This window comes from Rhinatrema bivittatum, chromosome 11 (assembly GCF_901001135.1).
Source record: "Rhinatrema bivittatum chromosome 11, aRhiBiv1.1, whole genome shotgun sequence".
Classification (NCBI taxonomy): Eukaryota; Metazoa; Chordata; class Amphibia; order Gymnophiona; family Rhinatrematidae; genus Rhinatrema; species Rhinatrema bivittatum.
Window position 1 is genome coordinate 22201829 of NC_042625.1, and position 27370 is coordinate 22229198.

A 27370-nucleotide genomic window follows, 5' to 3' on the forward strand; every position below is an offset into this window, starting at 1 on the left:
GGTGGACCTAGAGGTGCCTCAGTGGGAGATAGTAACCACAGATGCCAGCCTCTCCAGTTGGGTAGCAGAGTGCCAATCTCATTCGGCCTAAGGCCAGTGGTTGCAGAAGGAAGCGCAGTGGTCCATTAGTTGTCTAGAAATTAGAGCGGTGTGCTTGGCATTGCAGAATTTTCTTCCTCTTGTCCGCAACTGGGCAATGCAAGGTTTGTCTGACACTGCGACGATAGTAGCCTTCATCAACCATCAAGGAGGAACCAAAAGTTGTCCAGTAGCCTTGGAAGCAGAGATGCTGATGGCCTGGGTGGCATCATACGTAGTGGGGATCGACAATGTGCAGGCGGATTTTCTGAGCCGCCAAAGGCTAGACCCCAGCGAATGGGAGCCCTCCTTGAACGCAATGACCCTCATCTCTCGCAGGTGGGGTGCTCCTCATCTGGATTTGATGGAGACTCAAAAGAATGCCAAGGCACCATGTTTCTTCAATCGCAGAAGAGAGCACGGTGCGGGGGGGTGGACGATGCCATAGTGCTCCCTTGGCCCCTACGTGTTTCCTCCATGGCCTCTGATAAGCAAGATTTAAGGGCAAACAGAAGTTCACCCAGGGAAGGTAATCCTAGAGGCTCCAGAGTGGCCTCGGCAACCATGGTTCGCGGACCTAATCAACCTTGCAGTGGACTGTCCCCTGCGCCTGAGTTATCTTCTAAACCTACTGCGTCAATGTCCTATATTTTTCGACCAGGTGGATCACTTTTGTCTAGCAGCCTGGCTTATGAAAGGAAACATTTAAGGAAAAGAGGTTATCCTGAGGATGTCCTTGCCATCCTACTGCAGGCTTGGAAGACCTCTACTTCTCTAACTTACATCAGGATGTGGAAGGTCTCCGAATCTTGGTGTCGAAAGCAGGGAGTTTTTCCTTGTAAGTCCTCGGTGGTACAGATTCTGGCATTCTTACAGAAAGGCTTCAGCAAAGGGTTGTCATTTAATTCCCGCCGGGTGCAGGTAGCGGCCTTGGAATGCCTGAGAGGCATGATTGATGGTGCAGCCCTGGCAGTGCATCTTGATGGGGTATATTTCCTTCAAGGGGCAAAGCATTTGAATCCTCCAGTCCATCCGTTGTGGATTCTTAATTTGGTACTCAGGATCTTATGTGAACCTCCTTTTGAACCCCTCAAAAAGGCCACCTCAAAGGATTTAACTCTCAAGACTGTGTTTTTGGTGGCTATCTGCTCAGCTAGGAGGGTATCTGAGATTCAAACCCTCTCTTGTAGAGAACCTCTTTTATGGATTTCTGATTCTGGGATCTCGCTTAGAACGGTTCCATCCTTTCTTCCAAAGGTTGTCTCAGCTTTCCACTTAAATCAGTAATGGAACTTCTGGCCTTTCCTAATATCGAACCGGATGCCCCTCAGGCTAGAGAATTGAGACACGAGAGACACGAGAGTCCTCTTGCGTTACCTTGAAGTCACTAATGCCTTTCGGATCATCTTTTTGTTCTATGGAGTGGCGCTAAAAGTCATAAAGCGTCAAAAGCGACCATATCCTATTGTTTGAAAGAGGCCATTGCTTCCGCTTATATTTGTTACGGATGGCCTGTTCCGGAGGGGTTAAAAGCACATTTGATCTGGTCGCAAGCTGCTTCCAGGGCAGAGTGCCAGTTGGTCTCACTGCAAGAAATTTGCAAAGTGGCAACTTGGTAGTGTCTGGCAAAAGTGTGCAGAGACTTCTGTTTGGACGTCCAAGCACCAGACGTCAACTGTTTTAGAAGCAATTTCATTCGAGCAGGACTCTCAAGGTCCCACCCCAGATAGAAAACCTTTGGTACATACCAGCAGTCTGGACTGATCCAGGTACGTACAGGAAAAAGGAAAATTTGTTCTTACCTGCTAATTTTCGATCCTGTAGTACCACGGATCAATCCGGATGCCCTCCCATTGGGGGGAGGGGGGGGGGGGGGGGGAGTAGTCAGTATTTTTCGATAGTCTGCTCGTTTTCTATTCACAGCAATTTCAGTCTGATTTCCTAAGTGCTGCAGAAGATTACTTCTCTTTATCCTGGTTATCACATATACATAATTTGATTGGTTGTCTTCTTGTCCTTGCTTGATCTGATCATTGTTTAATTACGTATTTCTGCTTTGGTAATGAAGAGATGCAGGTGGCACACCGGTTTAAGAGGGGGTGCTCTTCAAGTTTCTCTCTGTCTCCATCTGCTGGAGGGTAGGAAGACCCAGCAGTCTGGACTGATCCGTGGTACTATATGAACGAAAATTAGCAGGTAAAAACCAATTTTCTTATCTGGCCAGTTAAAGATTTAAGCTGGAGGGGACCAAAAGCAGGAATGATTTGTTCATATTAGACGAAGGGAGCAGGAAGCCAGTCTTCCAACAGAACACATGGAGATCCATTTCAGATTATGCATGACTATTTGTTAGATTAATAGACAAATTGGGTAAGTAATTATAGTTTCTGTTCTGTATGTACAGGTTTTACCATGGGTTATGTTGCCACTTAGTGGTTGTATTAAGACATTGCATTTGCAGTTTACTTTGATTTGTCAGATCCAAGCTGAGAGGCAGGGTATTCTGGGAGCTCTTCCAGAGAGCTGCTGCGTATAAAACAGATGCTTGTCTGTCAGTTAAACCTGCAGCTCCTGCTGCCTATATCCAAGACCCCACAGAAAGCATTGTTTATTTACCTGCCTCAGCTGAATATTCAAAAGATGGCCTCAGTCCATCTGACACAGATGAACCATTCAGACATTTTTCAGTTACTCACATTTCCATTTCATCCTCCAGTAAGACCTGTTTTTCCAGTTATATATTGTTAATTAATGGTTTATGATGTTAAAGAATCTACCTGAGTCTGAACTGAATAAACATTTAGCTATCTCGATTAGTTGTGCAGTTTGACTTGTGGCAAGGGCAGAATAGTGCAACAGCAGCTATGTCTACAGCCAGGCCCACAGCTATGGCCCATTTCAGACATACTGCCAGGGCCAAGAGCAGAAGACCGACGTGAGCACTTGGCTTCTCCAGCTGAGGGATCCATAATTCCAGTTCAGCTTTGCATGTGCAGCACCCTTTTGCTCCTTTGCCTCTGAGTGGACTTTTTGTAGATTCATTGCTGCTTCTTACTATAAAAAAGAGGCATGTGCCAATGCAGGTGGTCTTCAGCACATGCCCTGGTAGGGGCTGTGCTTGCTATAGAGAGGTAGGCTCAAATGCACAGCTTTTGATGTGCGCTGGAAGAGCCGGACTACTGTGACAACTTCATTTAAGTTCTCAAGACTCTGCTTCTATTATAGGATTTCCTGAGCGCTGGCTTTCGGAAGGTCTCGCTCCAGCAAGCTTCCCTCCACATTGATTTTGTTGGGCATGTGAAACGGTAGCACTTACAGCTAAGTGAGCATATGTTCTGCCATGATGCAGTGGTTCTGGGCTTATAACATTGGTAACTAACTCTAAGGTTACTACTTTACAGCAAGATGAAAGGTGACAGGGTTTGAATGATGCTGGTTTGGTTTTGTCATCTGAGATGACAAAGGAAAATTGGTTCTTATTTGCTAATTTTTGTTCCTGTAGTACCAAGGATCAGTCCAGACTCCTGGGTTATTCATCCCTGCTAGCAGATGGAGAAAGTTTCACTGACACTGCCTCAAACCCCAGTGCCACAGTTTAGATCAGTACCCAAGCATAAAGTAGAAAAATCTTACGTAAAAACATGTAAGCCAAACATAATACCAAACTATGAAAACTGTTTCAAAACATCTGAATTCTTAAGACAAATGTAGAGCTGAGCAGGCGACTCTCCACCTCACAGAAAAACAGGCAGGTTCTGGACTGATCCGTGGTACTACAGGAACAAAAATTAACAGGTAAGAACCAATTTTTTTTCTTTCTTTGTACATACCTGGATCAGTCCGGACTCCTGGGATGTACCAAAGCCCCCTAACTTTGGCAAATGGGACTCTCCAGGTCCCACCCTAACACACTCACCAAAAGGAAAGAACCTCAATCTCCCACATCCAAAAGTATGCAGCACTTCCAAGTCGCTGCTCTGCAAATCTCTTGAGGAGACCCTAGCTGCGCCTCCGCCCAGGAGGTCGCCTACGAATGCGTAAAATGAGAAAGCAAACCCTCTGGAATCTCCCGACCGGCAGTAATGTAAGTGGAACCAACAAGCAATAATAGCTTCAACCAACGTGCAATAATAGCTTTAGAAACTTTGAAACCTTGTTTCACGCCGCTCCACAAAACAAAAAGGTGGTTGGACCTCCTGAAATCATTCGTCACCTTAAGATAGATGTTTGGCGGGCTCTATTGCGCTGTGAGTTCCTTTGTGTGTGGAACGGATGCATCTACAGATGAAAGGCTGGAAGTTTGATCGTCTGATTCACATGGAAGGCGGAAACCACCTTAGGCAAAAACAAAGGCACCGTTCTCAACGAAATCCTCGAATCCGAAATTTGAAGGAAACGATCCCAACAGGACTAAGCTTGCAACTCTGCCTAGCAGAGCAGATTGCTACTAGAAAAACTACTTTGAGTGTGAAGTCTTTCAGCATCGCTTTCCGTAGAGGCTCAAAAGCGACGCACACACATCTGAGGACCAAATTAAGGTTCCAGGATAGACAAACTCTCCTGAGCGGAGGCCACAAATTCCTTGTTCCTCTGAGAAACCTGAACACATCCGGATGAGCTGAAATAACGGAATCCTCGATCTTGCCATGCAGGCATCCCAAGGCTGCCACTTGAACCCTCAGGGAGCTAGGAGATAATCCTTTAGTGAAAGTCTTGCAAGTGACAAAATAAATCGGAGAAGGCCTGGAGAGCGCAGACATCATGAGCAGCACACCAGGCCTTGAACACCTTCCATACTCTAATGTAAGCCAGGTTAGAGGACTGCCTTCTGGCTTGCAATAAGGTGGTGACCACAGATTCCAGATAACCTTTACGCCTCAACCTCTGCCACTCAAAAACCAAACTGCTAGACAAAAGTGGGCGGCCTGGTCTGAAAATATGGGACCCTGACAAAGAAGGCCGTTCAGATGACCAAAACGAATCAGCCTATCCACTGCTAAGTTGATGAGATCCGCAAACCATGGACACTGCGGCCACTCCGGAGTGACCAATATTACTTCTCCATGATACTTCTCTATGCGACGCAAAACCTTGCCCACTAACAGCCGGGGGGTGGGGGGACACACACATACAGTAGGACTCCCTGAAGCCAAGGAAGGGCTAGAGTGTCGATGCCCTTGGCCCTGTGCTGTCGCCTTCGACTGAAGAATCAAAACGCTTTGGCATTCTGCCGAGTTGCCATTAAATCCACGTAAGGAGCACTCCCCAATGCCTCCAGATGAGCTGCATCGCGGCCTCTGACAATTCCCACTTGCCTGGCTCCAACTGACTTAGGAAATCCGCTTGAACATTGTCGACCCTGGCTATGTGAGACACAGCTATCCCCTCGAGGTGGGACTCTGCCCAACGCATTAAGACTCGCGCCTCCAGAGCTACTGCCAGACTCTTGGTGCCGCCCTGCCGAGTGATATATGCCACTGTTGTTGATTTGTCAGAAAGAATCCTCACAGAGCGCCCTTTCACTAACGGCAAGAACTCCCTCAAGGCGAGATAGACTGCCCTGGTTTCCAAACAGTTGATAGACCATGCAGATTTTCTCGCAGACCAGATACCCTGGACTGAATGATGCTGACAAACCACTCCCCAGCCAGAGAGACTGGCATCGGTAGTAACTATCACCCAGTCCGGAACTTCGAGGTCCATCCCATGAAGGAGATTAGGAGTCTGAAGCCACCAAGTTAAGACTGTCTCTGGCCACTCCCTCGAGAGGTAACGGCAAGTGAAATTCCTCGGAGATCAACTTCCACCTCGCCAAAAGCGCCCTTTGCAACGGCCTCATATGGAAAAATGCCCACGGAACCAATTCCAAGGTTGAAGTCATGGAGCCTAGAACTTGTAAATAATCCCACACTCTGGGAATCTGCAACAACCGGCGAATCTGATTCTGCAGATTGAGTAACTGTTCCTCCGAAAGAAACACCCTGCCAACCCGAGTGTTGAAGCGAGTGCCCAAGTACTCCAAGGACTAAGTCGGGGTCAAATGACTTTGCGATTTTCACTACCCAGCCAAAGGACTGAAGAACCAAGCACTCTGCTGACCGACTGAAGACAGAGTTTCTGATTTTGCCCTGATAAGGCAGTCATTCAGGTATGGGTGCACCAAGACCCCTTCCTTCCGAAGTGCCGCCACCAACACCACCATCACTTTGGTGGAGGTGTGTGGCGCTGTGGCCAGTCCGAAAGGAAGGGCTCGAAATTGAAAATGCTGCCCCAGGACCATGAATCGAAGAAAATGTTGAGAGTCCAGATGGATTGGATGTGCAGATAGACCTCTGTGAGATCCAGATAAGCCAGAAACTCCCCCTTGCGAACCGCCGCTTTCACCATCCTGAAGCGGGGAATCTTGAGAGCGGCATTCACCTTAAGAACACAAGAAATTGCCATGCTGGGTCAGACCAAGGGTCCATCAAGCCCAGCATCCTGTTTCCAACAGAGGCCAAAACCAGGCTACAAGAACCTGGCAATTACCCAAACACTAAGAAGATCCCATGTTACTGATGCAATTAATAGCAGTTGCTATTCCCTAAGTAAACTTGATTAATAGCAGTTAATGGACTTCTCCTCCAAGAACTTATCCAAACCTTTTTTGAACCCAGCTACACCTTCTTCAAATCGCGTATGGGACGCAATGTGCCCTCCTTCTTCGGGCCCACAAAATAGATGGAATAGTGACTGAAAGAGAGACCTGGTCTGAAAAAAGCTTTTGGCTTTAGGTTTATCCTCAGGTAACTGGAGCGGTGTGTTATCTCAGAGATTGAATCAGCTGCTCGATGTCTTCACCACACAAAAAGGTGACCTTTCAAAGCAAGGAGCCCAACTGCACCTTTGAGGAGACATCTGCTGACCAGTTATCCAACCAGAGTAGTCTTCTGGCTGCCACAGCTGAAGCTATAGCTCTAGAGGAGGTAGGGACCAAATCATAAAGGGCATCCGCACCGAAAGCAACAGCCTCCTCGATGTGCTTAGCACTGTCTGCGTGTTCCCCCGCTTCGGGAAGGTGCTCCTGCATCTGCCGCATCCAGCGGAGGAACACACGCAGCATGAAGCTGGAACAAATCACTGCCCGCAACCCTAAAGCGGAGATCTCAAAACTCCGCTTGAGGTGGACCTCTGACTTGCAATCCTGCATATCTTTCAGCGCTGCAGAACCTAGAACAGTAGTCCTGGTAACCACCGACACCACCGCATCTACCTGAGGGAGCGCAAAAAATTCTAAGTCCTCCTCTGGAAGGGAATAAAGCTTCCCCATAGTCCGAGCAGCATCGGGCATCCCCCATTCTGCGTCCACCATCTTCCAAACTGATTTATGGAATGGGAAGAAAACTGGGAGACCCCTCACCCCATCCAGGACAGGGTCCGCCCCCTCCAAATCCGTGTTGCCCTGGGGCATCTTAACTCCTAACACTTGAAAAGTAACTGGAGCACGACATCCAATTCCTCTCTTTTAAACAAATGGACCTCCTTTGAGTCCTCTGACTGGGAGGAAAGCACCCCGGGTCGTCCAAGGCTCATATCACCGGATTAACTGGACCTGCCTGCGCCCCTGGTAATCTGGGAGCCTGACCAGTGTCCACTCTGGAATGAAACAGGGCCTAACGACCGGGGCTGGAGTGGAACCAGCCCCCAGGATAGAAGTTGCCCCCGCTGCTCCCCTGGGCTGCTGACTAGCCAAAAAAACATCATGGAGCAGTAGCACAAATTCTGGGGATAACATTAACTGCCCCAGCCCCCCCAGGGCAAACAGCAGCAACAGACAACATTGCAGCTTCCTCCTCCCCCAGAACCCCTCCCCCATGCTCAGACGGCGTGGGAACAGCTGCGCGAAATCCAATTTGGCCACCGTTCCCGTGCTGAGGAAGAAGCAGCACCTATGACAGGGCCCCGATCTAAAATAGCGCTGCAGTCGCCGGAGCCGTGACACTGCTTCATGGGCTGAGGAGCTGCAGAAGAGCCTTCTCTGTCCTCCGTACAGAAACAGGCTCGATTGAGCCGTGACCTTGCCGAGCCTCATGCCCTACATGCGGTACCACAGGCCATGATGGTGAAGGGGAAACTGTGCCGACGAGGGGAGGCTGACAGAGGCTCACACAAAAAAAAAAAAAAAGCAAATTAAAACAAGTAGGACCCCCTCCGAACCGATTTTACCGGCACAGGAGGAGGAAGTCACCCGCTGAGCTTGTCTGACTTTATCCTGGATTTTTTTTTTCTTTTTAAAGAACTTTACCAGAGAAAAAAAAAAAACCAAAACAGACCTAAACCCTGCAATAAAAAGAAACCGGTGGTCTCAGAAACAGGGGGATAAACCAAAGCAAAAAACCCCCTAGGAGCCTGCTGCCACCAGAGCAGTCTCATGAAGGGAGAGATCTGGACAACCAGATGTGCACCCCCCCCCCCTCCCCGGGCACACTGAAGGGTGCCAACCCCCAGCCTGTCTGCCTCAACCGGACTGGGTAGGACCCTCCAGAAAAACAGCCACCAAAAAGGAAACCCCCAGGAGGAAGGCTCAAAAGAACAGTCCTGGGGAGGGGAATACTGAGGAACTGCAGGTGGCACTGGGGTTGATGAGGCAGTGTCAGTGAAACTCTCTCTGTCTCCATCTGCTGGCAGGGATGAATAACCCAGGAGTCTGGACTGATCGGGGTACGTACAGGGAACCAAAATTACTTAAGGGTCCTGTGGCACTGCAACAGTAACATCAGCAATGAGATCCTCGCATACAGTCCACCTGTGCAGCCTCCTATGCACTCTGGACAGCACAGGAAGAAGAAAAGGCATATGGTCCAGATGTCAGAAAGGTTGTAGGAAAAACAAAACAAAACACTTCATATATGAATGATAGACTTAAGTCTATGCCTACAGAGGAAGAAGTTATTGACCTACTGAGAAGAACACAAGACATGTTAACCGTAAGACTCAGCATCACCTTGGATGAACCTGGGACCTCAAAAAGAATAGACATTCCAGGTGTCAAGTCAGGAAAAAAGCATAAAGCCAACGTGGTGACCTGTCAGCAGTGAGTAGCCCACGCCAGCCATTTGGGTTTGTAGCTCCAATCACCATACAAGCAAAGTGCTTCTTCAGGGCATAAGGGATGGGAAAGGAAAGGAAGTGTGCAGACTTCCTGCAAGGCTCTGAGCAGTGCCATAAACAGCTCAATACAGAGAGGTCTGTTATTTATCAGATGCCTCCGTGAAAGCCATAGCATCACAATAGTATGCACAATATAGTGCCAAGTTAGCCCTGCAGCCTAACTACACTATTCCAAGATTAAAACTATGTGGAGCAGTATTGACAGCAGAGATACTAAGCAAAATGGACATTCAACCCGACACAGTCAACTTTTACAAAGGAAGGTAAGGAAGTGCTGGGTTACATATACAAGCAAGTTCTGCATTATGTAAGCAACACCACTGAATGCATTAGATCATCAATACAGCCAGAGCAGTGGCATTAGGGTCCAACCAGACTCCTGCAGATCATGCTACAAGGTCAAGCTCCACAGCTCAGTTGCTGCAAGCTTTAGCCAATTCAGCCAGAATTCCTTCTGAATTACAATGACATCACTGGGTATATAAAGAGTCTTATAAAATTGCAGATCCTAAATCGGATGCAAAAGTCTGTCCATAAACAACTGACCTTGCTACCAGAAACACACCTAAGAATCAGCTAGGCACACACTTTTTCAATAGTTCCTCAATGCTCATCTAAACTGTGTCACTATGCATTCTTTCCATCACAGACCTTATAATCACACCAGTTACTATCTCTGCACAAAAGCACATGCAAATGAACTCTCTCAAGCAGAATAGTCTTTTACTGCATTCAGCAAAAAGCACACAAAGCGAGCGAATGTATCAATAAGAGAAAATATTCCTTCAGAAATTGAACCCCCTTCACGGACAAGGATGGCCAATCAGGATTAGTGGTCAGCAAATCAATGCCACAAAATATCAGGGATCCCGAAATCCTGGTTCAGACTTATCACTGAAATGGTGCTTTTGTGTCACATTATGTGTGAATATGAACTAACTGCGTGCTACAGTTATGCTATTTGGGGATTGTTATGCTGTTAAATAAGGGTGGTATCTATCTACTGATACCAGGGAGGGAGTCTTCTGTTTGCACAGATCTCATGTTTATGTTGCTGCCTCATGGATGTATTAAACACTGCATTTGCAGTTTACATTATGTAAAGGAAAATTGGTTCTTACCTGCTAATTTTCGTTCCTGTAGTACCAAGGATCAGTCCATGACCGCTGGGTTATGCCTCCCTTCCAGCAGATGGAGTCAGAGAAAAGCTGCAAAGCACCCCCTATATAACCTGGTGTTCTACCTACGATCCTTCAGTATAATCAATATCAATGCAGAATGAAGTAAATTTAACAACCAATGACTAGATCAATCGAAAGCTTAATCTCTAAAAAAAAAAAAAAAAACCCCCAGAACATGTGAAAAAACATCCACATTGTAGTGGTGGTGTACAATCTTCGAAAAATTCTGCAAAAGAGAAAAACCATAAATAGCCGAGCGGACTCTCCATATATAGCCATGTGCGGGCGTCTGGACTGATCCTTGGTACTACAGGAATGAAAATTAGCAGGTAAGAACCAATTTTCCTTTCCCTGTACTTACCAGGATCAGGCCAGACTGCTGGGATGTACCCAAGCTGCCCTAAGAGGGGTGGGACCCGGAGAGTCCCACTCGAAGTACACTGCTGCCAAAAGTATCCATTTGTGGATCCCGGACGTCCAAACGGTAATGCTTAGCAAATGTGTGCAAAGATTTCCAAGTGGCCGCCCTGCAAATCTCTTGAGGCGACATACATTGGCTTTCTGCCCAGGAAGCCGCGTGCGACCTGATGGAATGCGCTTTAAGACCATCTGGTACTTGCCGCCCGCGACATATATAAGCCGAGGCAATAGCCTCTTTCAACCAGAAGGCAATAGTAGTCTTGGAAGCCTTACACCCCCTTCTTAGGACCGCTCCATAAGACAAACAGATGGTCAGATAAGTGAAAAAGATTAGTCACCTCCAGGTACCTCAAAAGAATCCAGCGAACATCCAATCTCCTCAGATCCCGGTCCTGAGCAGAAGTCCGAGCCACGTCTGGAAAGGCTGGCAACTCAACATTCTGGTTGACATGAAAAGCTGAAACCACTTTTGGCAAAAAGGAAGGTACCGTCCAAAGCGAAACTCCAGAGTCTGAGATTCACAAGAACGGTTCTCTACATGACAACGCTTGAAGCTCAGAAACTCACCTAGCCAAACAAATAGCCACAAGAAAAACCGTCTTGTGTGTTAAATCTTTTAATGTTGCCCGTTTGAGAGGTTCGAAAGGAGAACCGCAAAGCCCACGGAGAAGCAAATTCAAACTCCACGAGGGACATATCACGCGTACTGGGCCCCCTTCAAAAAACGGACTACATCCGGATGTCCTGCTATAGAAGAACCATCAATCTTACCTCTCAAACAGCCTAACGCCAACACCTGGACCCGGTGCGAACTGTACGCCAAACCTTTCTTCAGCCTGTCCTGCAAAAAGGCAAGAATGTGGACAATAGAGGCATGCCGCGGGGACACCTTCAAGCCGCTGCACCAAGAATCGAACACTTTCCACACTAGAACACAGGTGAGGGAAGTAGAAGTAGGGTGGAAATCACTGCCTCCGGATAGCCTGTCTCAATTGCCTCCTCTCATAAGCCAAGCTGCGAGACAAAAGCGAGCCGCCTGATCGAAAAATATGGGACCCTGTCTCACAAATTCTGTAGATGGCCCAGACGTAAGGGGCCCTCGATCGCGAGGTTGATCAGGTCTGCAAACCAAGGCCTCCGCGGCCACTCCGGAGCCACCAGGATAGGATGACCAGCCCCCGGTGGGCCTATTTGCCTTAAAACCTTTCCCACCAACGGCCAGGGAGGGAACACAGAGGAGAACGTCGGGTGGCCATCCTCCCCTTCCGACCCAAGCTCTCACCTGCGGCTGAAAAAACAAGCCGCTTTTGTATTCAGGCGAGTCGCCATCAAATCCAGCAGAGGAGTCCCCCAACGGCGCCTCACGAGCTGCATCGCCTCCTCGAACAGTTCCCATTCGCCGGGATCTAGTCGTTGACGACTGAGAAAATCCACCTGGTCGTTATCCACTCAAGCTTGTGAGATGCCGCTATGCGAGCCAGATGACGTTCCGCCCAGGACATTAGCTTGTCTGCCTTGGAGGCTACCAGCCGACTCCTTGTTCCTCCTTGCCGGTTTATGTAAGCCACGGTGGTGGCGTTGCCAGAGAATTTGGACCGCACGCTGCCGAATTAACGGAAGAAAGTGGCGTAGCACTAAAGAACTGCTCTAGTTTCCAACCAATTGATGGACCACTTGGATTGCAGAGAGGTCCACTGACCCTGTGCTGCTCGAGTGACAGACTGCCCCCACCCGGAGAGACTGGCATCCGTTGTCACGATTAGCCACTGTAGATTTTCGAGATCCACCCCTCGAAGCAAGTGATCCGATACCAACCACCAATCCAGGCTGGCCTGGGCGGGCTCCAGTAATGGCAAGGGCAGGTGGAACTCCTCAGACTTGGGATCCCAACGGGAAAGTAACGCCCTCTGCAACGGCCTCATATAAGCAAAGGCCCAAGGAACCATCTCCATGGTAGATGCCACAGAACCAAGAACTTGTAAATAAACCCATGCCGTGGGCAAAGGGAGGGCCAAGAGACGGCAAACTTGAGCCATGAGCTTCTCCATCCTCAGTCGAGGCAGGAAAACCTTGCCCACCAATGTGTCGAAACGAGCTCCCAGAAACTCCAGTATTTGAGATGGGATCAGTTGGCTTTTGGCATAATTGACTATCCAGCCTAGCGAGTGCAGACTATGTAAGAAAGACTGTACCGCCACCTCGCAAAGCTCCGCAGATTTTGCTCGAATGAGCCAGTTGTCCAGATACGGATGCACTAGTATCCCCTCGCGTTGAAGACAGGCTGCGACTACTACCATCACTTTGGTGAAGACTCAGGGAGCCGTCGCCAGACCGAACGGAAGAGCGCAAAACTGGTAGTGCTCCCCCAGAATCATGAACCTCAGGAACGTCTGATGGTGTGCTTGAATGCCTATGTGAAGGTAAGCTTCCGTCAGATCCAAAGAGGCCAAAAACTCGCCTTTGTGGATGGCCACAATGACGGATCTCAACGTCTCCATTCGAAACCGAGGAACACCTTGTTGACTTCCTTTAAATCCAAGATAGGGCGGAACGAGCCCTCTTTCTTGGGGACTACTAAGTAAATGGAGTAGCAACCGGTCCGACATTCGTCTGGCGGAACCGGGACAATCGCTCCTAGGTCCTTCAACCGAGATAAGGTTTGAAGAATCACCTGACATTTCGCTGGTGGCCCGCCGGGAGACAAGAAACAGATCTCGAAGAGGCCGAGCAAAATCCAAAGCATAACCGCGATCTATAATATCTAGTACCCATTGGTCAGACGTGATTTTGACCCATTCCTCATGAAACAGGGAGCGCCATCCCCCTACCCTCGGGACAGAGGAATGGGCCGGCGCACCTTCATTGGGAAGTTTTGTTAGTGGTGAAACCTTGAGAGGAACCACCTCGTGGAGGCCGCCTGCCACGAAAGGAATGCGCCCATGCCTGTGACCATACTGACATTTGCCGAGGCCGAACGGAAGAGACATTGACCTTGGAAATGACCTCGGAACGTGCCGAAAGGCCGAGATGATCTGGGCTTGTCCTCAGGTAGTTTGTAAACCTTGTTGTCCCCCAAGGCCTTAATAAGTTGTTCAAGATGGTCGCCAAACAACAGCTTCCCCTTGAAAGGGAAGGAACCTAACTGAGACTTAGACGATGCATCAGCCGACCAATTATGGAGCCACAGCAGCCTCCTCGCGGAAACCGAAGACATGGTACGGGCAGAGGTAAGGAGAAGATCGTATAACGCATCCGCCATATAGGCAACCGCCAATTCCATGCGGTTCGCCTGCTCCATCTTCCCTGGAGGGAGATCCTAGGATGTGAGCAGCTGCTGAATCCAGCAGAGGGTAACCCTCTGCATAAGGCTGCTACAAACGGCGGCCTGCACTCCCAGTTCAGACACCTCAAAAATCTGCTTAAGCAAAATTTCCAGCTTTCTGTCCTGAAGATCCTTAAGAGCTACTCCTCCCGTGACGGGAATCGTGGTATGCTTAGCTATGGCTGTAACAGCAGAGTCGACCTTCGAAACCTTAAGAAGGTCCAAGGTCTCAACTGGTAGCGGATAAAGCTTTTCCATGGCCCTGCTGACTCACAAGGTGGCTTCCGGCGCATCCCATTCCCAGGTTAGAATTTGGAAAAGCTTCAGATGAAAAGGGAAAGTTTGAGGCGGATCGTGAAGTCCCAATAACACCGAATTCCCCAGAGAAGAATCAGACATAACCTGCAGAGCCGGGATTTCCAGCTCCTGAAGAACATGTGGGATTAACTGATCCAGTTCCTCCTTATAGAACAAGCGGAGCACCTGTGGATCATCCCCCTCCAGCGGGGCGGCACTATCAACATCATCGCCCAAGTCTAACGTGGAGGGGTCCTGCGGTGCTGGATTTAAGGGAATGGAGGGACCAGGAAACCCCCCAAATGGAACAGAGGAAGGAAGTCGAGGTCCAGTACCCCCTATGTCCACAGCCGGCCTAAATTGCTTTGCTGGCGCCGGACACTGTGCTTCCCAATCAGCCTCCGCTTCCAAATATGCCCTATGCTGGAGCAACAAAATTGGGACGAAAATGGGTGCTGGCGCTTTAAAGTGGAGGGAGGGTCTGTGTCTGGCTGCCGATCACTGGGCCGTTGGGGGCTCAAAGCCGGTGGAGACAGAGGAAGGAGATCTTCTCCCTCTGAGCCGGGCACAGCATCTGAACTCTGAGCAAGCAAAATGACCGCTGCTCCCGAGCCGCGTGGGGAGGAGGCAGGCCTCTGCCTGCGGGTCGCTGAATCGCTGCCCAAGCTGTGCGATCGAGGCAGCGAGCCCCCCCGCTCCGAATTTGGCCTCTGCGAAGGTCCCTCGCTCCCGGGAATACACCGGGAGCACAGACCTTCGCGTGAGAGCTCCCCACAAGTCCCGCAGCACGAACCACGCGGCATCTTGAGCACGCGAAATAAAAGAAGGCAGCCGGGTGAAAACTTCCACCCATTCCGGAGGCCCGGGAGAGACAGCAGGCAAGTGCTGAAGAACCGCTGGTTGCTATCGTAGTTTTTTTTTTTTTTGTTTTGTGTTTTTTTTGGTAAAACACAGTCAGCCAACATGGGCAAAGAAAAAAGGACTTCCCTGTATGGAAACAGCACCTTCCAGAGGAAAAATCTCGTCTTTGGGAAAGAAAGGGGGGGGGGAAAAGAGTGACCGGCCCATCAATTAATACTCCCCCAACTCACCGGGCAGCACCACTATCTCCGGGGAAGAATGGCATTAGGGCTTTGCCCTGCCTGCCCTTTCAGACACTCACAAGTCGCTGACAGAAAATTCTTTTTTTTTTTTTTTTTTAATGTAACCTTTTTCACTTATTTTGAAATCAGATTGATCTAGTCAAAGAAATATCCCAAAATCAAACCTGATAATCCAGGTAACGAATAATCTGCCAAGGATCAGGACCGTAGGTTATGCTCTCTTTCATCTGCTGGAGTCAGAGATACTGAAGGATCACAGGTGGCTTTTCAGCTTTTCTCTGACTCCATCTGCTGGAAGGGAGGCATAACCCAGCGGTCTGGACTGATCTGGGTACGTACAGAGAACACAGGATTTATTCACAAACTTTTGATATTCTGCTTTTTTCCCAGCATGGTCTCAAAGCAGATTACAATCTATTTCAGTAGACTAAACAGGTACAATATCAGAAGAGTAGCTGTAGCATTAGTTCTTTCTTAATGAACAGACCGAAGGACGATCTGGTTTCACAGCCATGCCTTTCCAGAAAGTGAATCAGTATGGTTCTGGGTGAATAAATAACGGAACCTTGTTCCACATCTTGGAGGCTGTCATCTTTCAATCCGACACATTCAAGATAAAAGCTATAAATAAGTAGACTTATTTGCAAAACAAAAAATATATAAAAAAATTAGTACTGTTGGCTCACGTTTAGCAGTAGTGAGAAGCCACACAGTGACCGATTATACCTTAGCACATCTATTGATCAGGAACTTGAAAGTTTTCATGCCTGGCAAGTGCTATACGAGGGTCACCTTATAGTCTCACTTGTGAATCTATTATCCAAGATATATAATTCTTCTAAGTGAGATCATACTTTTGGGATATATTTTTCATTCTTTCACTCCTTGGTTCAGGGGAGGAAAGGGCCTTTTGAGAGGATTGCAGTTCTCTCGAGGGGGTGTAGGAGATATGGAGGTGAGAGGGATACTCCAGGGCCTGTCTGTTCAGGTATTTGAAGGTAAAGCAGAGGGTTTTGAATTTTATCTTGGCTTCAACTGGAAACTAATGCAGTCTGTACAGGATGGGCCTTTATATGGTCCGATGCTTTGGTCTCTACCAAGATTGGTAACCTTTGCTCTGACTGATTTAGTCCAGGCTGGGAAAGCAGCGTCAGAATTCCCAGGATACTTCACGGTGAGAGAAACCTCCATTTTGCACAAACGCTCTCAGCTAAGCCTGAAGCTCCTTGGTGTCTCTCAGACCCCAAAAGGAAGGACTGCCTTTTCACCTGAATATTCAAAGGCTGCCTCAATTCATCTGCAATACAATTCAGAGACTTGTTCCATTTCATCCTCCAGCAACAATAAGTGTTTTATGGAGTTTAAGAATTGGCTGGCCTTCATGTCTGCAGCTGAACAAGAGAGTTTAGCTATCTGTATTATGTAACCAGAAACAAAATTACTGTAGATTTCCTTCACAACTACTGGGGGGAAAAAAAACAACCCTGAAAATTCATGTTAAAGTTAGGACATCACTGAAAAATGAAGTCATTTGGCATCCCAAGAGCTCATTAATACTAACATCTGAAATATTTTGGATTATTTGCACTATAATAGATGCGTATCATGCTGGAGTTCAGCCTCTATTCAAGGAGGTATGCTACTGACTGGCTTAAAAAAAAAAATTAAAAAAAAGGAGTACACTCGGATCAGTTCCAAAGGCAAAAAAAGAAGATGGAAAGAGGATTGCACTGCAATGGTTAAGTAATACAAAACACAGGAAACATTTAATGCCCAGGTAGCTGGGAATGAAGGTTATGTTGGTGGAATTGTGTGTTAAAAACCAATCTAAGCAGTACTTTACTGTACGGATGTTTCATTTTGTAACTTGCTGACAGAACTTGTCAGTACAGGCAAGAAAAAAGAAAGGGAAAAATTCAAAGCTAGAAATTTGAAAGGATCAGGAGAAAGAAAATAAAATTTTATACTGCTGCTTTAAACTTATCAGCTAAAGAGACTAATATTTATAAATATACAATTAAAATATGAAGCCATGTAACGCAATGAATGTTTCATACACAAGAGCTGCAGAAGAGCAGATATCGTATGGGTTTACAGGGTCAGGAGGCGGCTTTGTGGAGGTCTCTGAACTGTAGGATGGTAAAAGCCGAATCCTTCTACGGTGGAAGATTCTCAGGGGGAAATAGTCTGACAAAGATGCCTCCAATACACATTATGAGGCAGCAGAGAACTGTACCTGCACATAAAGATTACACAAAGTGTACGGTGAAAACTAAAGCTCTCTCTCTCAGTAGTAATGCAGTCTATATCTGTAAGACCGCACATTGTTCTGGGAGGTTTCTGAATGAGAATCTCTAGGTGCAAGCGACAAACGCAGAGTTGCAACCAGGACTGTGGGATTATGAATATATGGGGCAAGTTGAACAGCCAACGGGCCAGAAGCAATGACTAGCCTTAATCCTGGGTCTTTGATGAAAAATGGACCATCTCATCCTCACCTGCGGTTCCAGGCAATCTTCTTCCGCTTCATAAGTTATGGAGGTGGTTTCACGTCTTTCCTGCACACAGAACAAATACATCATATCACTTGACTGCTGGCGCATGGCTCCCCCTATACTTATTTTGTACTGTGCACACTGGAATTCCAACTAAACTGGCAAAACAAGAAGATACTGGAGTCAATCTCTCTATATCTCAGAAGACTGTTCATGTGTCACGGACCAATTTATGAAATAGTGGTAAACCGGATGGGTTATCCCTGCCTTGACTTATACATGTTAACCCTCCTTTCTGAGTAAGAAACTAAAAGAAATAAACAATCCAGCTTATTTTGCCAAACTTACTGCACCTTAAATAAGGGGCATGTTTTTAAGATGCGATCATTTTGTATAGTAAACATTTCCATAGCTTATTTGAGCCTAAAATCAAAAGACAATGCAATAAAATGTGTTTCATCTTTCTTTCCTTTTAGTAACCAAGGAACAGCCCTGGGAACAATTAAAAGATGATTCTCTACCAATGGCTCACTGGCCAGTTGATCAGAGGACCATGGTAGCCCTAGTCTATAGACCATCTGACCCGCCTGCCCGTAGTAAACAGACAATGGGACCTCTGTAGCCTCTCCCTGCTCCTCCTTCAAGCAAGGAGGCAGCGAAGCCCGTTAGGCCCTTCCTCCCCTCCCTGCTAGGAGATTGTGAGGAGCCTGCTAGACCTCACTCCCCTAATCTTCCCTCTGCCTTTATTGAAGCGGACTCTGAAATGATCTTCCTGTAAGCACAGAATAATGCAGACCTAGAACATGAACACGAGTATGCTTTTCCTCTTGTGCTAATATTATTGGCCAAACTGTTCTCTAGGATATAATTCCTTAACAAATCTCTCTCAAAGACAAAAATAGGATCAGACTAAAACCACCAAGCAAACAAAGAAAAATACTAAATCCCAATTTTAAGCCAGTCTTTTGAGGGTGGGTCTCTTAATTCGAAAACATCCCCCCCACTCCAAAAAGCTCATTTACTACAAAACATGTCTATGAGGTTAAGACACCAGTTCCTCTCCCCCACCTCCCACCCTCAGGAGTTTAAGTGCTGGGGTTGTGTTAAAGCAAAGAGTAAATTCAGCAGCAAGCTTCCCTTAGGGAACACCACCGTACCTGGGGAAAGGATCCGTTCCCCAAACTCCCCCTCCTGTCCGAGTCTTCTCCCTGAGATGATGCCATCGATGGAGAGCTGGCAGAGTAGGCCGAGAAAAATGGATGGGTAAAAAAACTAGAAGTCTGTGACCTGGATGAGTGCACACTACTCGTGTCCATATCATCTTCTGGACCCGACGCACAGTGGCACAGCACAAGATCCACGAGCTCTTCTTTCTCACGACAGCTCTCTGTGGGGATGTTTCGAAGCAGCAGGTACTGGCGCAAATCTTTGATTTTCAGCTGCATTAACTGGGGGCGCTGGAATGCGGTTTCTTGCAGTAAGTGACAGGTACAGCAGCGGCGCAGGTTCTCTTGTAAAACCGAACATAGCGAGCAAAAATCCTGCTTGCATTCACGACATACGTGCTAAGGAAACAAACAGCAAGAAAGAAGTGGTGACAATGTGCAGGTGACGTTAGTTTTGCTCACCAAATTCTCTTTTTATGGTAGCCCCCAAATACAGAACCACCCCGCTCCCCCAACAGCAATGCCCAGTAAAGATATGCAAGACTGGCAGGAATACTCAAAATATTAGTTTGGGGTTTTTTTTTAATTCTTTAACCAGTTCCACCGTGATTCAGTCCTAATCTCTGGAAACAGCAAAAGGAGTAAAGTCACAAATTCCCACACACTTACTGCACACGATTTGTCCATATCTGCTATGATGTCACAAATTTTGACACATGCCTCGAGTACGTTGTGGGCAGCTTGCCTTCGGCACCTGAGAAGTTCATCAAAATTCTCTCTTCCACACCCTTGAAATGGGTTCTTTGGCTCATAAAATCCTGAATGCCAAGAAACCTACATAATTTGCTCTTAAATAAAACAAGCTGACTTTTACTGTTAATCATTTGTACTGTCTGCTAAAGCAACTCAGATGAAGCTTGGGTGGGCCTGGAGCAGATTGTGATGTCACCAACAATTGTTAAAGCTGCCCTGCCACTGGTTAATGCCCCATGATGTATTTACCGGCTTGAAAATGACTTCAGTGCACAGTCAACATTGTCTGCAAGTAACACTGCTTAATACTTCCCATGCACTAGCTGTAATGCAATTTTATTTACAAAGTCCCTTTAATGGACATCTCACTGTACAAAGTCTACAAGATTTACAGCAATGAAATAAGGAAGAGGGATCTGGCTGTGGACACTGGCCAGGAAAGCTCCAGCTTGTTTTACAATACCATACCATGGGTCTAATGGTCAACGGAAGCCAGTGAATGGAAAAGCACCCACCTCACCAAATGAAGGCTTAACCCAACTTTCCCGTTACCTTAAAACGGTCGTTGCATATCATGCTTTGATGACATACTACAGGAGAGGGTGCCCGAGTCACTACCTCTGTGCTGCAGCAGCTAGGCTAAGCAACAGGATGAAGACAGCACGTTAAAGCTCTAGAAATCTCATCTATCTAGCGCCGCAGGACCACTGCTGAATGTGACCCCGTTCTGACTTTGTTCTAAGTGGTGACCAGGCTGTTTGACAGCTCTGTTGGATGACCATCCGATTCCTGCCTCTTTTTTGCCACTTTTTTTTATAAATTCTTTTGGCCTATTATTTCTCCTGCTGCTTATCGGTTCACTCTCTTCTTGGTGGGGAATGGACCTGTTATGAACTGGCATATGCAACAATGCTATAGACTGAGTTGAGGCATCAGGCCAATTTTAAAAAGGAACATATACTTAAGGTTGAATAGACTGGACTTGGACACACTTTCTCCCTTTTGTCCTAAGTACTGTAGTTTAATCCCTGCTCTTCAGAGTAGTACTTTTTAAAAATCCTGTAAATGGTAATGACCCACCACCTCTCTCCTTTCTTAAATATATAGTTTTAGAAAGACCAATAAGATCAGATTGCATGTGTCTTGCATCAATTTTGCCAGAAAAGTTAAACAAGAGCCGTCATAAAAAAAAAAATAGTTTCCTTGAGTCATCAGATTGATTTTTTATAGCATTTTCACAGTTGGTCTTTACAGCATATACCTGTGCCATGTGGCTCCCACAGGTATTGGTAATAGGCAGGCAATAATCCCTAATGAACAGCGTATCTATTTATAGATAATGCTCTATCCGTGAGGGACTGCTGCTGCTGCTATAAATCATACTTTGTGTCACAAAGTGTTCCATTGTAGTTTCAGAGCAGAAAGACTTGGAAGAACTGGGAGCTGAAATTTTACATGCCAGAACTCTGCGAGGATGCAGATCTATGGCTGCAAACTATAGTCCTTCATCAAGCACGTCCCTCAACCTTGTTCCATGGCCATGCAAAAACCTTCAATAATTCAAAATCTCCTGAGCCTTGTCACTAGCAGGGAGAGAAGGAGAGCACCGTGCTATGCAGCAGGGTCCCAGAAGGAGTTACAGAAAGTCAGCAGGTGACAGGAATTCCCCAAGGGTGTCAGACGTGAAGGGCCCATTCATTGGTTGGCAGTAGAAACTAGGAGGGGCTCTACGGCTGAGATAACAGGAAAAGGTTCACACTTTTTATATGCAGGCCTACAGATGGCAAGTCTATGTAAAATATAATATAAACATTTATCTAAAATCTATAAATGGAAGTACATGCTATTTCTTCAAGTCAATACTTAGTTCCTCTACAAACTGACCCCTTTTACTGCACCAACATAAGACTTATCCACATGAGTCCTTTCTCTAGACATCCACCTGGACTCTCTCAAGCTCATGCATCACACCACCTTTGGACAATTCTTCTGTTGCTCCAATAAAAAAAAAATTGTCACAGCCAGCAAAGAATCCAATTTCAACATGGCTACTAATGCTCAGTAAGACTTGTGTTTTACCATTTGAACTAGCTGCATTTTGTCCTGATCTTACTTCACAGCAATTCAAGAATAGGTTTCACATTTTTAAGCAATGCAACTGAGCTCAGAACTTAAAAAAAAAAAAAAAAAAGGCATCTATTTCAAAACTCACTCTGCAGCTGTAATAGGCGTGGACCATTTCCCATGCACTGGTGCCATTGCCACCCTGCAAGTCTTCAGTGTTACACTGTCTGTTTCTACTGTTTTAGTGCCTCGACTTCTCAGCAACAACTCCTTCTGTCCCTCGCATATGTAACATGAAAAAAGTGTTTCTGGAGGCCCTTTGGGTTCCGTTTCCTTTTCTCCTCTGCGTACTCACCTTCTTCCTGAAGATGGAGAAAGCCAGACCACACGCCTTGCAGACGATATTCGCACCTCCCGAGGCCGCAGGTGGATAGGCAGAAAAATCAGTACTGGGAGCAAACCTGAACGGGCCGGCGCCTCCCCCAAAGCCAGACTGCTGGCCGCGGACCGCGCCGGTGCCCATCACTTCATTCAGCAGACCACAACATGAAGCCCACATGGAGGAGGCCCCCGCCTGCAACACACACAAGGCCGATAATTAGATGCCGTTCTCCCCAGAGGAGAGGGAAGAGCTCAGTCAGGGCTTTCACTAAACTGTTTTCCCACCGCACTAGCATTCTCACATGCACGCACAGTTACCTCGTTTCATTTCTTGTGTGTCTCCTCTTATTGAGCAGCTCATAACTAAGCAGTATTATTTTGAAACAATGAGATTTTTCTAAAGTTTAAAAAAGTTGTTTTAAATTTAAAATCCCAAACTGCTGCTGAATTTACATTTAAATTATAAACTTTTCCTTCAAAAAAAACAAAACAAAAAACAAAACACAGTTAAGTCTAAAACAATTGAAAAAAGAAAAAAAAAAAAACAACAAAGTCTAAACTGATGACCTTCTAAAACACTTCAATAAAATGTACTGAACCCACAGACTTCTATGACAGTTGTGGAATGGAGGCTAATTTGGAAGTCAGGCTCCACACTTATGCAAACTACAATCACATACAGTGGTTTCACATTCTTTGGTTGTCTGAATGTACAGTTTATATTTATGTAAAAATGTTTTGGTGGCACTGGCAAAGAATTATTTTGCTCTCACAAATCTCCATTTTACCTCCTGGGAAGCTGAAAGTCTGTAGAAATGTTCACAAGTCCTAGTGAAGGAAGTATCCACAGTCCTTGCAGCTTTTTCACGCCAGTAATTTCCTGGGTCTGGTGTTAGACTCAGTGGTAGGGATTGTAGAGCTGAGCAGTCTGGACTGATGAGCCGAACTGCTGCTTAACGCTGTCTGTTAAGAGTAACCTGAAACATTCTGCTGCAGGGGTATTGTTATTGTATTCCTAACCCCTCATTCCCAAATTCCCAGCTCCCCCCCAGATGGGAAGCTTAACTGTCCAAATTAGTCCGAGGGACAGACAGCTGGGACCCTGATCAAAAGCTTGTTCAATAAAGCAAAAGAATCAAAAGGAATGCATCAAAATATTCTGAAAAGCGCAGGATTTATGGTTTTTTGCAGTTGAACTTCTCCAGTCACAGGGCACTAAATGAATTCTTAAGATCTGACCAACTACAGAATATCATTCCAATATTTATAAAACTGAAGCTAACCAAGGGTGCATCAGAAAAATAAACACACAGGGCCAAGAGTCATTGCTCCAAAGTCTAAGTGGATGCCTCAGGCAATGGTAAATAAATGGACTTACCCAAGGACCGTCAATGAGATAAGCAGGATTAGAAGCCAGGTCTTGTGGTTCCTAGACTGTTATTCTAACCACAGGGATACCTGCTCTCTTCCACTGTCAAAGTGACAAGCACAGGCCCACATTCTCTAATAACCCAAACGTTTTATCCTTGGACTTTGTGTTGTACTGGCTGGCTCCAACTATGCTGTGGTCTTTTTTGGCCAATGTTATTAGGTTTACTAACGCATCTAAAAATTAAATGGAAGGTTATAGCAATAAGGCTGGATAAGTGAACTAAATATTTGTTTCACTTATATCACAGATTGCGTTATCAAAGACTAAAAAATAATTTTAAAGTCTTGTGATGGGTTGGCCTTGTAATTTAGGCCACAGCACTGAGTGCTGTAATATTATAAGGGTTCCAGGTTTGGATCCCCTCCCCATTAGGATCAGACCTGACAGTGATCTCTGGCTATGGGAGAGAGAGAGAGTGCTACTGCAATGACCTCTGCTGGCCACCTTATGGGAGGTAACACATCCTCAGCATGTTGTGCAGGAGAAAAAATTTGAAGAAAGGTAATAATACAAAATGTCATGCTGTGTTAATGCTATGCTTTCCAGAAAAGGCCAACTCATGGTTGTATGCAATAGGAAGGCAATTAATCTGAACAGGAAAGAGCACAAATTACTCAGCCAATGGTTCCACTTTAAAGCTCTGATTTTAATTGGCACACGATTAGAATTTTTAGTTGTTCAAAATCTCAGTTTTCCACAGAATGCCCAGTACATCTCCTGTTCTTAGAAACATGATGGCAGGAAGACCAAATGGGCCCTTTTGTCAGCTCATCCACATCCAGCTTAGCTGTACGATCCCTACCACTCCCCTCAGAGATCCTGTGCTTGCCCCATGCTTTCTTCCATTCAGATACTGTCCTCGTCTGCATGATCTGAACTGGGTTCCATGCATCCACCACCCTCTCTGTAATGAAATACTTTTAGATTACGCCTCAGTCTGCTGCTTTTCACCCTCATCCCATAACCTCTTGTTCCTGAGTCTCCTTTATCTTTGCACTGCAAAACTGTTTCCTTGCACCTTTTTTTTTTTTTTTTTTTAAATGGACGTTGATGGGGGTTCTCTTTTCAAAAGATTTTCTCCAATTCCATACCTACAGCAAGATTACAAAATCAGGGCCTGAAATCAAATTAGATCCAATTACATTCTCCTGCAGCTAAGTGGATTGAGTGCTTCTCCTGAGTGTGAAACACTCACATTTCTTAGAGAAATGAAAGTGTAGTGCGCTCAGAGATCATGAATTAAAAGTTCCTAGCAACAGTTTAGTATAAAGGTAAGACTGTATATGCAAAATGTAAGACTATTACTGAGAGTTTCACCTCAAACATTTCAGGGGACAAGATTCTAAGATACATTTGCTTCTTTTCCAGGATGGTTGCATCAGAGATAAGTTTTAGCTATAATAGTAGAAGTTACTGGACAGCAGCTTTTCCAGTTGTATTGATCATTTTAAATTGTTACAACTATGCAAGAAGCCAAAAAAAGCAGATTATACACCTAAATCTGAATTTTCTAGACAGAAAAATTAGTTTTACTATTCAGATAAGTAGTTAGAATAGTAGATTTAAGGGATAAGATTTATAAGTACCCTAACCGCCAGCAAATCCAGTGACCTCCAGCACCTGCAATAACTGATTCCTGACTAGTATAAGCCTCCACATGTAGTGCTTTCCACCAAGCTAGTCCATGGAGAAATGCATTCAGAAAAACTGCAGACAACAGTCTAGCACAACATTAATACCAAACATTACTTGGTTCATCCAATAAGCAGTCATTAAGTACCCCTTACAAACATGTGGTCTCCAATACATGCTCTTATTACTGTGCTAGTTCTGTTGTGCATCTATTTGCAAACACAAACGTGCCACACAGAAATATCCAAAGAAATGCAAGAAACTAAATAAAACTCTGAAGTTTTAGTAGTGGAAACAAAATGTTTTATTTCATTCACCATAAAACCATGCCTCTCTGGAAATATCAGGACTCAGCAGTCATTACACATATGAAAAAAGCGACTAAGTGGGACTGCGTAGCAAACGCCTTTCATCTTCTAGGTCAACAGGTCAAATTCAACAAAAGGTCTATGACAACTACAGACAATCAGTATCTGAAAGCTGGTTTGTGTTCCGGTCAGGTTCTAGAAATGCCCATTCTTCCCCTATATTGAAGGCCATGGTTCATCTGGCCAACCACATTAGCAATGCTGTTTGGCAGGCAACACGCTCCTCATATTGACCAGGTTGGTAAAGCAGATTGGTAATGGCAAGGTGCTGTCAGGAAGGGCCATAGGAACCTGAAGGGCCGGATATTTGGGTAACAGTCAAGCTAGTGTTTTCCCAGCCCAGCAGCAGCAAGGAGTGCACCTTTGCAGCTAATAAATCTAAAGGCAATTTTAGACGTAAAGAAGGATCAGAGCTCGGACAACACCCCCCAGTATCCACGCTTCTGACGTCATTGTACTTAAACGTGCTCCAGGAAATGTGCTTTTGGCATGCAAACTTCCACTGTGACACCTTGCAATGGAGGAGGAGTACATCAGGGGGCCTGGCTGCAAGATAAGGGCAGAACGGTTTATACGGGCGACTATCATGGCAGGGGGGGGGGTCAGATAACTGTGGCACAGGTCCCTGCAGAGCGATGCCATCACCTTCCCCTCCCAGGCAGCCCCAAGAACCCCCCCGGACTTGCCTTCCTAAGGCCAGTGCTGATCTTCGGGAACGTGCAAACTAAGCCCACCTTCAGGACAGTAGCGGATCGTCTTCTCAGGGAGCTGAAACGAGTCGCGGGGACGAAAAACTGAAGGGCAAAACGGTGCCAGCGGCCCGGGCCGGCAGAGAGAGAAAAAGCTCCGAGCAGCACGGCAACTCCTGTCAGGAGCGGGTCACCCCTTCCCCCGAGCAGGAATCCAGGAGGTCACCGTGCAGAGACACACGGCGGAAAAACGAGAGGGCACCGGAGGCTTTTACCTTCATGACCGCCTCCGAGACGCGCCGCTCCAGCGGGCGACCATCGGCCACGGCCTTCAACGCTCCATCGCGACGTCCCGCGTCACCAAGCCTCGACGAATCGCACCGCTGCTTGACTGGCAGCACAACAACCAGTGGAGAGGCGCGTTCTAGAAACTTGCCCAATCGGCGTTTGGCTGGCTCGCTCGCTCGCTCCCTCCACCCCGCCCCAGCTCATCAGACTTCCGCCCATGGAATAGGCGAATAAGGCCCCGGAGAGAAGCCGACACAGGCAAACAAGGCGTGGCTTGTTGCTGTGGTAACAGCTCTGGCCCCGCCCTAAACTGGACCTGTCATTAAGAATTGAAGAGCGGCGTTTGCTTTAGGGAAGTTGCCGGTTCCTTGTCAGATATGCAAAGTCTCTGCTGAGGTTAGCAACCTCTGGAACTGGGCAGAGGAAAGGGATGCGGCCCACTTTGCGTGTCCTTAGTATATTCTCAAGGCAGCAAGTCAGAAAGGCTTAAGAACATGCCATACTGGGTCAGACCAAGGGTCCATCAAGCCCAGCATCCTGTCTCCAACAGT

General features: G+C 46.6%; 1 protein-coding gene across 6 annotated transcripts in view; it reads right to left on the reverse strand.

Annotated features, from left to right (window-relative positions):
• The window catches only part of RNF34 (ring finger protein 34), a 48569-nt gene extending 21555 nt beyond the window's left edge, over positions 1–27014 (reverse strand). The window contains exons 1-4 of one of the 6 annotated variants that reach the window (XM_029619227.1): positions 26807–27014; positions 22385–22603; positions 19204–19611; positions 18050–18109 (exon numbers count right to left, since the gene is read on the reverse strand). In XM_029619227.1, coding sequence (XP_029475087.1) covers positions 18050–18109; positions 19204–19611; positions 22385–22603; positions 26807–26812 — 693 coding nt within the window. In that variant the 5' untranslated portion in view covers positions 26813–27014. The other 5 variants (XM_029619224.1, XM_029619226.1, XM_029619225.1 and 2 more) reach the window with 5 other exon arrangements.
• Positions 27015–27370: the final 356 nt, after the last annotated feature.